The sequence below is a fragment of the Falco naumanni genome, chromosome 8, assembly GCF_017639655.2.
Source record: "Falco naumanni isolate bFalNau1 chromosome 8, bFalNau1.pat, whole genome shotgun sequence".
NCBI lineage: Eukaryota > Metazoa > Chordata > Aves > Falconiformes > Falconidae > Falco > Falco naumanni.
Window position 1 is genome coordinate 16,963,772 of NC_054061.1, and position 15,102 is coordinate 16,978,873.

General features: G+C 38.3%; 1 protein-coding gene across 1 annotated transcript in view; it reads right to left on the minus strand.

The window, feature by feature from the left end:
• SLIT3 (slit guidance ligand 3) overlaps window positions 1-15,102 on the minus strand; it is a 530,317-nt gene that overhangs the window by 77,985 nt on the left and 437,230 nt on the right. Inside the window, exons 25-27 of the mRNA XM_040604595.1 lie at window positions 9,883-9,954; window positions 5,125-5,288; window positions 834-958 (exon numbers count right to left, since the gene is read on the minus strand). Coding sequence (XP_040460529.1) covers window positions 834-958; window positions 5,125-5,288; window positions 9,883-9,954 — 361 coding nt within the window. The remainder of the gene's footprint in view (window positions 1-833; window positions 959-5,124; window positions 5,289-9,882; window positions 9,955-15,102) is intronic.

Genomic DNA, 15,102 nt, shown 5'->3' on the forward strand with positions numbered 1-15,102 from the left:
ACTTATACTTAATCCTTCAGCTACTGAGTATTGAGCTAGGTTTCCAGTTATATCAACTCTGAAAAAAAGCCTTGGTAGCCTTAAGCTCTCATGAGGCAGTGTTAACAATAGGAGTTATACATCATAACCGAAGAAACTGCATTACTCAATGACATGAGTTTCCAATTTTCAAATGTGTTATCAAGAAACTGACACTGCATGCTCACATTGCTTGGCATCTACAGGATTTCACATTTGCAGATCACTCCATGGACATGAGTGCTCAGAAGTTGGAGACAGCTGAGCGAGTGGTTGTGTTTGATCAGTGATCACCTTTCTGCTGATCAGTCTGTAAGATGGATGTAAACCAGCAGGTATCAACATTCTGGCACTAAATTGGCCCTTAACTCTCATCTAAACTGCCTCCTCTTTGGCTTGGCAGCCTATGAAACAGTTATCTTGTTGCTGGCGAAAGAAAATAAATTAAAAGGAAGATAAAATCAACTTGCCATTTTGTATGGATCTCTACATCACAGAATCAGAGAATGCCAAGGTTGGAAGTGACCTCTGGAGATCACCTAGTCCAACCACCCTGCTCAAAGCAAGGTCAACTAGAGCAAGTTGCTCAAATGATCTGTATAGTCACAGCACAGAGAGAGAAAGAAATGCCTTTCCAACTGCACAGGATAAAATCTGTAGCAGGGCACAGCTGAAAGGTCACATACAACATGCTTGAGTAAGGGATCTTTTGAGCTCCATTGCCTGTAAAATCGACTTCTCATGGTACAACAATTAAGAAAACAGAAGGGATGGGGAACGCTATTGCTTTTCATGTAGTTAATTTGTAGTCATACCTTGAAGCCAAAAGGGCAAGTACATTGATAAAACTCCACTGGATCATTGTTGCATGTCCCATTGTTCTTACACGGGTTGGAGAGGCAGGGGTTACACTTGGACATGACACTGATATCTACCAGCTCTGGAAAGGCAAAACACAGTTTATTAATAGAGACCTGGATTACAAAATTAATACTTCCCACACTCACACGTACATTTTTTCCTAATGCAGCATTCGTCCTGTATTGGCACAAACGCACATGCTGTGGGTGCGACTTTACACAACAGCATGGGATTCCCAGGGATCAGAGAGGTTTTAAGTACTTAAACCAAGTGCTAGGCAAGTCTGATGATGCTTATATTCTCCTGGACATGCAAACATCAGCTCTGAACAAACATGTTGGGAATCTCCAGAGAGTGGGCTTTTATATATATGTATATGGCTTTCTGCAATTTTTCCTCCTCTCAGTGCTGGAAATTCTGCAATAGCAACCCCCAGGGAACTATAAAATGACATTTCTATGTTTCTATGGCTGGTAACAAGAATGAAAGTGCAGATGCAACAGGAGAAATAAAAAACATGCCTAAGAAAGATTTAGTCAGAGGCTTATGGGAATATTTAGGTGCAAAGTGTTCTACCATCCTTTATTTTAACAGAGTTCAAAACTTATTTTCTTCCCGTTCTGCCCAGAAAAATGACTATCAACATTCACCTATCTCAGGAAAATGCAACAAAGATAAATATGCAAAGATTTAAAGTAAATACATGTTACCATATTTAAACTATTGAATAATCCATGTTTTTTAACAGAACTCTTCCAGAGAAATAGTGATATTTGTGGGCAAGCAGGAAAAAGAACACAGACCAAAGAATATTAAGTACATTTGGAGTACCAAGTCAATCAATATTATATTGTTGAAATTTTACAGAAAGCTAATTTAGACAGTTATATTTACAGTTAGAGAAATGGGGATTTTGAAATGGCTACATTTTGCATATTAATGAGTTAACAGCTCTTACACGTAAAAAAACCAAACCTAACATTTTCAAAGGGCTTAAATTATATCAGGCAGTAAAGATCCTAATACAATTTTATTTCATTTTTAAGGAAATACATTTTAAAATAACTTAAAGCAGGTCCTGTGCTAATCAGAAGTGGGCACACAGCTTCCATTATTGCATGACAAATTATGAGATGGAGTAAATTGTGAAACATCCTGAAAGTGAAGAAAAGAAGCTTATACTTGATGTTAGAGAGAAGGTGGAGCTCTAGAAGGTTACCAAAACTAGGGATTAAAAAAATCCCTTTCAGTCAAGGATTTGCTTTGGATCATCCTGTACGAGATATAAACCTTCATTATTAACTTTGAATGTCTGAACAGCACCAACAGGGGGTAAGAACATGACAGAAATGTTTACCAAGGAGTCTTAGCTGTAAAGCACCTGTAATGTGAATGTTATACCCTTACACTTTACTGATGGTGGTGTTATCAGGGCTACTGATTGCAGTGTGACATGCAATAAAGAGTGAAAAACACACAAGAAACAACAAATCCAAGAAATGAAATGAAAGACTGTTGTGGTTCTCTTCTATCTTTGCATTTATGTCTGTCTAAATGCCATGCATGTTTTTAACTTGGAGTTAGGACAGCAAGACAAAATAACATCTGAATTTCTGGCACTGACTGGGTGGAATGTGACATCTCTGAGCTACTTTTGTCTTGAAGGTAGAATACATGAAGAATATATGAAGGTAGCTCCTCAGAGAGCTCATGAGACAGGCGTGCTGCTTTTCTAGATTTAGAGGTCACTACGCCAGATTTTGTTCTATTATTTATTTATTCCATAATACTCACGTACATTTTCCATTTATTCTTATGGCGTAGATCAAAGCTAATCAATGTAGGAGCTAATAAGAACAGTGTTAGTTCCTAGCAGTTAAGTAGTTCATTAGTTTGCCCTTGTGGATTTGATTTATAAATCCATATAGCAAAATGCCCTCAGCCCAGCACATTCCTTTCCTCTACTGCATAACTAGGAGGACAATTTAATAAAAAGCAGAGCTGAGTGTGCATGACTTGCACATTACATACTTTTATTTTCTTGGCTCTGCTGAGACACAACTTTCTGCTCAGTCACAGGCTAAGAACATAATTTTAACAAAAATAAGTGAAACTCGACTCTGTTTTTTTATGTAAAAGTTACTGGAGGTCACAGAGGACATCTATGGACTACACTTATAGAAGGATGTCAAGGTACCGAGCCCAGCATGGGCTCACTTCTGCAGCAATGTCTCAGGCTTTCAGGGAGATGGGGGGTTCAGCCCACCCTGAGCTCCACACTAGCAACTTGAGCTAGGACTGAATCTACATAGGCAGAGTACAGACATACCCTTGGACACTCCGTGTCACCCCACAGACAGTCTCATTCTGCTGACAGGCACATGTCACAGCTACAGCTCAGCGGTGAGAGGGCAAACAGGTGCAGGACAAACCCAGGCTGCACTGTGCCCTGTCACAGCCATGCACATAGCTCCAGCCCAGGGGAAACCCGCACTTGACATCATCATAAATCCTTTTGCTTTACCATAAAAAAGCATCACTGATACACAGACGTAACAGTACATGGCATTGGATCTTAAAGATGCACATGGGAAAAGGATTCAGTTACACTACCAAATCATGCACTGTTTTTTCAAAATGTGGGTGTTCTGATGAGAAAAGGTGAATTTTTCTAGGGCCTGGAGCTTTTCACAGTATACTGCCACTCATCCAGACCGTTAAAAGCTTCTGCTTGTCCAAGGGCCACCTCCAAATCAACACTTTTTTCTCCTTTCCTATTCAGATAAGGCAAGCCATGGAGACAGCTGGGATAGTAGAAAGCCCACCACCAGCTTTCTAGTGGACCAAACTAATATTTACATAACAAACAATACAGCTGGTTTTAATAGTCTGGATCATAGATTTACTTATCTCAAGCCTAAGAGTTGCTTGCTTAGTTTTGAGAAAAAGAATCACAGTTTCAGAATGAAGAAGTCATCTAGCTTCCCTTTTTGGATTAATTTTCAGACCCTGTTTAATATGTAAATGTGATTATTTTCTTTGTTTCATTTTGTGTGAACAAGTACATTATTCTGTATTTTTAGTATTTAGGGTATATTTGTACTTCACATTTGAGAGACTATTAGGAAGTCTGTAGTTTTGATAATTAGAGTTCTGTTAGTTTTGAGACTGACATTTCAAAGTAATTAAATTATAAGGTTACAGTTATTAAAGATGTATTTGAAAAGACATAAAATTCAGCTCAGGCTTGGGAACCTCTGTTCTAAACACACCTCAACACCATCATTTGTTTGTTCAGCAGTTTAATCCCAGCCTCTATAAAATCATGCTGCCAAGCAGTACTGTAAATGTGCACGGCACTCTGAGACACATAAAAATAGGCTTTATGCCCTCATTTCCATTTCTAAGAGAGGCTACTGACCCACCTTTTCCACCTTAAATATAGCTCCATCATCACATATTTGCTGGTAACCTCAGTGAACCTCCAAAACTTTTTTTACAATGAGAACATACAGGTATATCCTAACCTACATTCAGTAATAAGCAACTTTATCCACAAAAAAGAGTGCTCCTTACTACTTGTCTAACTGCTCTCTAATGCAGCATACTTCTGTCATTGACTATGCTTCATCGTTAACAGCTGCACCTCAACCCCTTCCTGAAGGAATGTACACTGTATTCAGACATGAAACATTTTCCATAATGTACAGTTTTTGATACAGAGCTGATGAGGAGAGTTTGGAGATATTCAAATAAAACTGTACTTTTGGTAAATACTTGCTTTCCAGAAGAATTCTCAGTTTCTCAGTTTTCAAGTAAATGTACGTAATAACTAGGGTGCTCTATATTTTCAAAATAACTCTTATTTTACCAGAGTTTTCTTGGGTAGGTAGACGGCCAAAACCAATTTATTTGCTCAAATAAGTTCTAAAAACATCCTATATGCTAACTTGCCATTACATAATCTGGTGCGAGCTACAGGAATACTAATGCTTTTGAGGTTTGCTGGTTTTCCTTCCAGTGGTGCAGTTAACTGCACTTTGTGGAAGAACACTTGAAAATGCAACTTGAATTGTCATCATCACATTGTAATGTGATGGTTCGGAGAATGAAATCCAAATCCAAACCCAACTTCCTCCGCATACTCACTTTAAAACAAAACAGCTTTCAAGAATATGAGAATGAAGCACTGTATATGTGGCAAAGCAAGAGGACAGACCCAAGAGCCTCCCAGCTCGCTCCTACCTTTGCACTGGAAGTGGTGAGTTGGTGTTGTAAGCAGCAGCCTGTCCGCCATGGTGTCCGGCCCGCTGCAGCGGGCTATCCCTGGCTCTTTGTACCCTGCCTTCACCCACTCGGAAAGCCAGCGGAGGTTGCAGTCACAGTGCAAAGGGTTGGTACCTAGAGCCCTAGTAGTGTAAAACAATTAACAGCAGTTATTTTGACTTGCAAGCAAGACAATATCCTTGATGTCATTCTGGCACATATTATTCTACGTTTTTACAAGAATGCTTTACTTGAAAATGTTGGAAAGATCTTCTGAGTATTCAGGAAGTTTTTTAGATTTATCTCCTCCAGTTTTCCCACTCTTTTCCTTTCTTCCCATCATTAGTTAGGGAGGTTGTATAAATACCGAACAACCAATCACTTTTTCAAACAATAAATCACTTTTCCAAACAATTGTGCTTGAGCAATGTCACCAGACATATTGCTTTCATCAAATTTATCACGCTGGTTTCTTTTATTTAAGTCTTTGGCCTTCAGGAGCATAATCTAACAGTGAATTGTGTAATTTAGTTTGGATCTGATGATCATGTTAATGCCTCCTCACCATGAAACATACACAGAGGATACCCCTAATTTTGAAACTGCAACCTGGTGTCTGAGCAGCTTGTTTATGGCTTTGAAAACACATTCGCTGGTTAACCCATCACTTGAGTTAGGTCATATGGTAGAATTAGATGCATTCACATAGTGTAATTATAATTCACAGAAATTTTCATTATTCATGGAGATCTATCCAAAAGAAAACAAAACTTATTACCTTAAATTTAGGTGCTACCTTGGCTCATTTATACTATTTTTTCTGTTAAAGAAAGTGTCTTTACAGGCAATCAGCCAATTACAAAGTCCAGACTTCAGAAAACTCTGTTTTAAAATGATTTTTGAAGGTGTGAAGAAATGCAGGTTGGAAGTCTAAATTTATTTTGCTGAAAGTAAATGTAAAGCTTTAGCTGTAAAACACCTGAATTGCCATGGGAAGAAAATTAACTAAATAAATATTAGCATACGGAAGAGATACTAAAGAAACCAGTAATTCAAATTTGGTTTTAGACTTTACTATTTCTGCATATGTTATAAACTATTTTTAAGATGGCATTTTAAACTCAAGCTTCTTTCAAATAAAAACATATTAGACAGGATATTAAGATAGAAACCCCAGTAAATTTGTTGATAGATTTCTATTGGAGTGACTAATGAACCCACTGTGCCCTAGACAGATTCATAATGAGAGTTCATAGGTTCAAACCCTGTCTAGGGCTCATTCATCAAAATTAAATGTGTAGTACAGAACAGTATTAAAAAAAAGCCATCCATTCCTTCTGTAAATCCATTGCTTACAATGGAAAAAAACTACTGGGTTGACTTTTTGACCCTGTAACTGTGATCAACTGGCTCACTTGTCCAAGGTCAAACATAATCCAGCAGTGAAAGTTGGACCGAGAAATTAACTTTAGCGTTGAGTAACTACCATATATAAAAAGGGAGTGGGAGGACAATGGAAAGCTAGTAACCATGTTAATGAATTTTTGTGAACTACATTAGCTGCTGTATAGGCACTAGAAATGATTACCAATACCATTATTGTACAACTGCAGAAATTATCACATGTATCTTTCCGTTCTTTTGTTTGTGATTTTGTTTTCGTTTTTTTCTTCATTTCTAGGAACTACAGTGAATTCTTGTGTTTTCATTCATGAGTTCTAACATACTGTCTCTACTTTTTTGCCCATTATAGCAAAGTATTTCCAGAAGGTAAAAATATCTTGTGCTGTAATAAAATACCACCACAAGCATTTTCAAAATGTTGTGCAGATATTTCTGTTCAGACCATTTTTTTTTTTTTTGAGGCAACTTAGAATAAAGTGAATTAAAATAACTCTAACCATGATAATGTGGATAAACAGAGGAGAGACAGCTTATTTTTATAGGTAACTAACACAAATCTGAGTAAAGATGAGATGATTTAACAGGATTAGGAATCTGAGCTGTTGATCGAAAATATATTTGACAGAAATACCTGTTGTGCCCAGCAATACTCTAGGGAGTCCCTGGAGGGCTGAGTCGTCAGTTTATGTGTGGGCAGTGTCTGGGAAACTGAGTCAGTTACAGAGTTGTGTGTAGCAGTGAACGGAGAGGGCAGCAAATTCAGGAACTGACTTGAGCAGGTCTCGGTTCTACTCCAATGGATTTGGGGTTCTTTTGAAGTATTGATATATGTGATCCTTCAGTAGTGCTGTAACATTTTTATCATTGCCCTGGACTAAACGAGTTAGTAGAGTCATGGCTTAAATAGATGACTGTATGATGGAAGTAAATAAAGCAATACATAGTAAGCAAAACGAGTGTGTGTATACCACATACAAACCTTCCTCTGTCTTTAGTGAGGTATACCAGCTACACAGTTTGTCATCATAGTTACATTACAACAATCTGATGTTTACAATGGGAAGGAAATTTGGTGAACATTTTCTTGTAGGCTTTAAACAGTTATGGAAAAAGTGATTGAAGTAGCTAGAACTCAGTTTTGTTCTTCTTATTACAGACCAATTTAATGCTATTGCAAAAGACTCAACTAAAATCAATAGTTTTGTCAATGCTACACAAATATTTCTTTGCCATTCTAGAGGTTAATTTGATACGCTCCCTCTTCCTCTTCCTCTCCCCCCCCACCCCCTGCCAAATTGTACTGCTGCAGAAGGCTCAGGCTGATCATCCTGCTCAACACCTTGGTAGTATCGGCTTTCTCCAGACCTAATACCTATCCTACCCTTAGCCACACAGCTTGTAAATTTATCATAAAAGTTTGTTCTCCCATACATTAGAAGTTTGATAAGTAGCAAGCCTTGTATCATTTTCAAAGTTATTCCAAGAGCATGCTTTCTCCTTGAAGATCTATATATCAGGAAGAGCTCAAAATGAATTTTTCATTATGTATGACTTTGTTTGAATAAGCATAGCTTTTTCTGGAATGTGAAGAGCAAAATCACTGTGGTTGCTAAAAGTTCCAGAATCCTCTCTAAGAAACTGGAAAGCACAATTGTACTGTAAAATTCAATTGTTCAACTGTGCAAATTACACCCCAGACAGGTCTTATTTATTTTATGGATCCTATTTATTACTGTTCATTTGAGCTTTGTGTATTTTACATTTCTGGCAGCACATATATCTAAACAGATAGACTGCAGTGATTGTATTGGGCCAAAGGGGTTTTTATCACTCCCTAAGGTGAACAGTTTACCCAGGAAAATTGTATCTGCACTTCATTTAAAGTAAACCCTGAGGAAAATCCAAACAAATGGGGCATGATATGTTTATCTCTTGAGTTCTAAAAATACTCTCAGAAGCCAGATTGCCAGTATGGAAGGTGCCACAGCACTTCCAAAAGGAGGTATGGGACTTCAGCTCAGTTAGACTTTTATTCCAAAACAACACACAAAATGACTATACTGGGAAAATGAAGAAGAAATAAATTTTGTGCAAAACGAATATTTTCTCTGACTTAGATACCAAGATGTAAGCTTGAAAGAGAGGTTATTCCTCAGCTGAAGTTGAAATTGCCTAAGTCGCTCACATATGATTTCTGTCCCTACCCATCTGAGATATCTTTCTTTTTTATTGCCCAGACAGAAACGGGGACAGAAAGCTGTTACACAGAAATAAGCAGTCTGAGGACATATTTGCTGTCCAGAAATTATGTAAAATATGAACTGAACCTTGTGTTCAGGTAAGTATTCTGGAGGGCATGTGTAAGGCTGTAAAGAGAGAAAGTTAGGTATAAACCTTAGGTTAAATGCACACATATCTGTCTGTATGTCTCAATGTGTGTATACATCAACTCACATGCACAAGGGCAGCATCAGAGCAGAAAATATCCTTATCAGCTTGTGAAACTAGTCACTTCACAAAATGACCAAGACACACAATCTTCTTATTACTTGAGGACAATAATCAAGAAACATGCTACACAAAATCACTTTTTCTTTACATTCATTGTCTAATAATGTGAAGTATCACACATTATCTCAGTGATAAAACATTTTCTGTTCACTCTTTTGGCATCAAGTGTTTCACTTCAGGTTTATATTGTAACAACTGCAGTTATTTGTCTTCACAGTTCTTTCATCAACTTAATTGCATTTAAAAATATCCTGGATCTACACCAATACAACAATAATTTCCTGAAATGTCTGAAATGTGTAATAATTTTTGCAAATTATGGAATGAAGTATTAACGCTGTGAAATGACCAATTTCCATATGATTAAATATATATGTCTGAAGTAGTGATTCATCAACAAGTTCATATACTGACAACATTTCAGTATGCAAAACATATGACACTTATTAGGCAAAGAATTCACATTTGCTTAATATTTGCTCTTTGTGGGAGGTTTCCTGTCTCACTCTCAGACCATAACATACTCTGCACTTCACATAGACAATGCTGAAAAAAGCCTCAAGCACAAAGTCCACAGAAGAGGAAACTGTCACAGTTGCTCATTTGGTTTTCCTTAAGAAAATATTTTGGTAACTAGTAACAACAGGTTCTAGTATTTTTTTATTTCCTTTGAAGAGATGCACTATGAATATCCAGAGCATAATATGGAAAGTGAGCAGGAAAACCAGAAAAGCCATACAAACTTAAATTTGTGATAATATTTACTGTCTTATAAATCTGAAGCCATCAATCAAACAGATGAGCTCAGACAGAAGTACTTACAGGTGGGACAGGGACACCAGGTCACTGAAAGAACCTTCAGGAACACTGGAAATATCATTTCCATGGAGTGTCCTAGAAGAAGAGAGAAGCACAGTATCATCAAACGTCAAACCACAGCAGTTTATCTTCTTTCCACAAGTGAAAGAATTGGTGCTTAAGACAGACATTTAATTTTGCTTCTTTGGGAGTTTCTGCATGCTTCACAACTCATGAGCTTCCATGCTTTATTACTTCTACTTCTAGAAGTTGGCATTTAAAATAATGATACAATCAGAATTGTTGGTGACTAATGTTTTAAATTAAAAAGGTGACATACTATTTATGCTGTTAAAAGTGTATTGATGACAAGCAGACTCTCACATATAGATGTATATTCCTTTATAGAATTCCATTAGCTGGAAACACAGAAAAAACAGAACAGGGAAAATAGGAACTCTGAAAGTTAAATTAAATATTGACTTTACAGAGATCCTAGGAGAGAACAAAGGTCCATGAGGGCATATATAGCTGCACTTTCACATTCTAGCTTCCCATTCAGTAGGAAATTCCCTTTACAGTAGGAAACACCTATTTGTGTGGTATTTTTAAAATCTGTTTCAGAAATACATTTATGCTACCAGGGAAAATGCTTGAAAATAGCTGGTTTAGGGCATTATTCACCTGGCACAAAGAAACTAATGTTCTTCTAGCAGGGTTTTCAGGATCCTTGTGAAAGGGTTCTTCACTGTTTCCAGGACAATTTAAGCAGCCACTTTCTCTCTTCTCTAAGAAATACATTTATCTACTGTGTATTAGGTATGTGTTACATAGGCAAGCATAAATGGAAAGATTTTTCTTGCACCTTGTAGAGCACAATACTTGTATTCAAAGTGGCAGGCAGAAGAGTAAAAGATCATTATTTCTGATTACCTGTGGTTTTCATTGCAATTGCAACTGAAGGCCCTGCTACAAAGCAAGGCACCAGCACTAGAGGTTGTGACAGACAAATAGAGAGGAAGATCACTTCTTGCAGCACCAAGGCTATGATCAGACAGGAGAACATGCAGCAACAAATGAGTGTGCGGGAGGGCACAGGATGCTGCGGGTGACAACTGCATAAAAACTATTCAGAAAATGTACCAGAGAAGACACACCACTGTGTAAAGTTTTATTTCATAAATAAAATCAGCTATTCAGCTTCTGCATCCTCTGCCTCACTAGAAAATCATGTGGCAAAAAAAAGCACAGATAAAAATATTTATAGTTTATTCTAACTTTTCTTGTTTGCGTGTCACTGAATACTAGTTTGCTACTTCACATAGTAACAGACAGAAAGAATTTGTAAGAGCCAACAGGAGTCGATTCCACTGCATCTTACTAGCCATTTGTTCAACTAAAGTTGGTAGAAAATGTGCAAAGGAAAAAGACATCAATATTTTAAAATTACATTTTCTTTTGCACTTCTCCCATGAGCTGGTTAAGTTATAGAAAACTGCTGTATTCTTTATATCCTCTTTCCCAGGTCCAGGAATTATTGTCAGTGCTCCAGATGTGGCAGAGGAGGGTGGAAAACAGAAACCTGCTGTGTGTAGCAGCTCCTTCCCTCGAGTCATTTATTTTCCAATTTACCTGGTGATTTGCAGAACACAGCAATCACATCTTATTTTTCATTTCTGTGACTGTACAGATTCTCAAAATGGTGCACACTGAGTTTATTTAAAACAAACCAAACGTCTGGGGCCACAGAAATACACAACAGCCCCAGAGGAAAATGAAAGCATCTCTTTTTGCACCCTTTCTTCCCTAACACCACTATAAGCTTCACCAGGATCTACATGATGCCTTATAATTCCTAACAATTCTACCTTTACACACTCTTACACCAGCATACACACAGCAAGGAAAGCGTAACTTGCCAGGGGAAGATACACCTTTGTGCTGCCTCCTATGAGGCTGGCCCTACCGTGGGCTGTGAACTATCTGAGCATAAGCAATGTTACTACGATCACATTTCACAGCTGCTCACTGCAGCTGCAATTTCTATCTTATTGTACTGCAAAGTTTTTCTGCAGAGCACGAAATCACAAAAGCTACAGCAGAGTTATCCTGCTGGCATCTGTCTCCAGTTCTTGATGCCAGTATATTAAAAACTTCCTCTTCCAACATCCTGATTCTGAAATTTTCTTTTAATCATACCTAGATTTTGGCTATTAGTAATAATACTTGGCATATGTAAGGATGGATCTCCAAGCAATTAATCCAAACAGGAACAGGAAGGATATGAGCTCCCACACAGTAACTCCAGATAAAGCACTCACTAATTCTATACAGAATGACCAAATGACTGAGACATACCCCACAGCTATTAAATAAGTATTTTTGTTGGTATGAGGATGCAAGATCAGACCTGGTCAATAACTTGCCATCAAAATTCCCTCCTTCAATGCAATGAGCATATTTAAATTAGCAGCCACTCATAATGACCTTATATTCTGATCTTTTAAACTACTTAAAGACATGCAAGACTATTCTCTCTGAACTGACAGCAGAACTTGTATTTATCTTTATGTCATATCAGTTGTTTTACACTTTGAAGAGATGCATTTCCTTTCTAGAAGTCTTGGAAACTTCTAAGAGAAGCTGGAGAATGAAAATATCATTTGTTTGTAAGAAGGTAAAACCATCAAAAATAAAAAAGCATTTGGAATTAATGGCTTGACTACATATCTCAAACACTGAGGTATGTTTCCTGGACACAAATGCCTGCACCTTAATAAAAAAATCATGTCAGCAACATCATCACCCATGCAGCTAAAATGAAATGATGAATGCTAAAAAACTCAAAATCCATGATAATAAATAGTGGCAAGAGAATTCAACAGTGCAATAAAAATGTTTCTCCTCTTGGATCAACAACAGGAACACATTTTTATACCAGCAATCCTTACAAGCAAATGGTCAAATAAAATCCTAAACATTTGGACAGTTAAAGTACACACATTGATCATAGAATCATTTAGGTTGGAAAAGACCTTTGAGATCATCAAGTCCAGCCGTCAACCCAGGACTGCCAAGTCCATCACTAAACCATGTCCCTAAGTGCCACATATATGTCTTTTATAAACACTTCCAGAGATGGCTGTTCCACGACCTCTCTGAGCAGCCTGGTCCAGTGCCTGACCACCCTTTCCATGAAAAATTTGTTCCTAATATCCTATCTAAACCTCCCCTGCTGCAACTTGAGGCCGTTTCCTCTTGTCCTGTCACTTGTTACCTGGAGAAGAGACCGACCCCCCCTGCCTACAGCCCCTGTCAGGCAGCTGTGGGAGCGATAAGGTCCCCCCGGAGCCTTCTCCAGACTAACCCCCCCAGTTCCCCCCGCCGCCCCTCCCAGCACTTGTGCCCCAGCCCCTTCCCCAGCCCCGTGCCCGGCTCTGGACACGCTCCAGCCCCTCCATGTCCCTCTGGCCGTGAGGGGCCCAAACCCGAACCCAGGGTTGGAGGGGCCAGCGGGATGTGACTCCATTCCCCACCGCTCTCTGGCCCGGCCGCCCAGCCAGCTTTGACCCCAGCGCAGAGCCCCCCGGGCAGCCATGAGCAGCCGGTGGCTGCAGGAGATGCTGTGGGAGACGGTGTCAGAGGCTTCACTAAGGCCCAGGACACACCAGCCACAGCCAATCCCTCGCCCACCAGGCCAGGCAGCTGCTAGCAGCAGGAGATCGGGTTTGTGTGTCATCTCCCTCAAAAGCGCAACTTCTAGGTATCTTCTTGTCTAAACGCTGTTAAACAGCAGAGCTATGAATTTAAGGTGACGTGGGTCTCCTCTCAGAGCACAGAGTAACAAAGCACTTGAATTCTTGAAACAAAAAAAAATTCTTCTACATGTAATGTCACTAACTTTTTACTTCGTTTTCAGGTAAGGAAATGAATAAAACATACCCTTTTGGGCTGGGCTTTTTGGGTTGGTTTTTCTTTTACTAGCTGTTCCCAAGTCCAGCCTCCTAGCCTACTGTTTTATAACATTATGTTACTACAGATACAAAGGGGATGCTTTTTCAGTCAACAATGATCTACTCTGTAAAGGCAGAGATGTGGCTAAGAGCTTGGCTGAGCTTAGAGCCACCTCCCATCAAGCAAAAACACCTACAATGAACCCCCCAAAGGATGCCAAACCCTGCAGGAACCAACCCAACCCAGGTGTCACAGGAAGACACCGTGTCACTGCTCAGTGCTCCTATGAATAGCACCTTTTACAGATTGACTGGGCAAATACAAGTAGTTGTTCTGCAATGAAAAAAACCAAAATCAAAACCCCACCAAAAAAAAAAAAAAAAAAAAAAAAAGCCAAAGAATATTTCTGTCGGGTCAAATCAGTCCAGCATCCAACAATGAAAGTATATTGCACAACTTGGTTCCAAGGTTGTGCCTGAAGAGTATTAGTGTGAGTTTTATCATCACACATGTGACTATGTCTGTGTGAGCTTTGAACTGTAGTAAATAGCAATCAGCTTTTAGTAAAACTAGACTATCTCATGTTAGTAGAACATTCTGTAGCTCATTTTAACTTTTTTTTTTTTTCATAAACATAACATGGAAAATTTGTTTAGTGATCTAAGAAACTATTTTTCTTTCTGGACTTTGCTTCTTAATTAAATCAGGACAAAATATCAGTAGTTACAATATCGTCACCAGTAAAAATAATGTTAAAAATATTCAGTTCAGGCATACCAGAGAGTTCTAATATTTATAATTAATTTGTGTCAATCTCAGCTTTTTAACTTGTTTACATTTATCTTCTAAAAAAACCAAGCTTTGGACAAATAAACCCCCAAACCAAAAAAACCCCAACAAACCTACAAATTTTCACTGCAATAATTTTGGTGCAAAAAACTTCTGATATTGACTTTTGCTTATTAAAAAAAATCCTAAGGCTCTACATTGAAATTGCTCCCCAGCACACTTTGGCTGCCGTTATGAATAAGCCACGTGAAGACTGAGGATTAAAAGCCTGGTTATGTAAACACTGATATATATTCAGGCTTAAACATAAACATGTTGACTGTGCAGTTTTCAGTTGGGCTTGTGCTGAAAAATGTAAGAGAGGGAGGACAGAATCAAGTATCTGTCAAGGATCAACTTCATCATACATCTATGATTATTCTGATTTTCAAATATGTATTTTATTTACTATAGAGGTAAAAAGTAAAGAAAACATAAGGAATTTGGCAGACACAGAAGCCT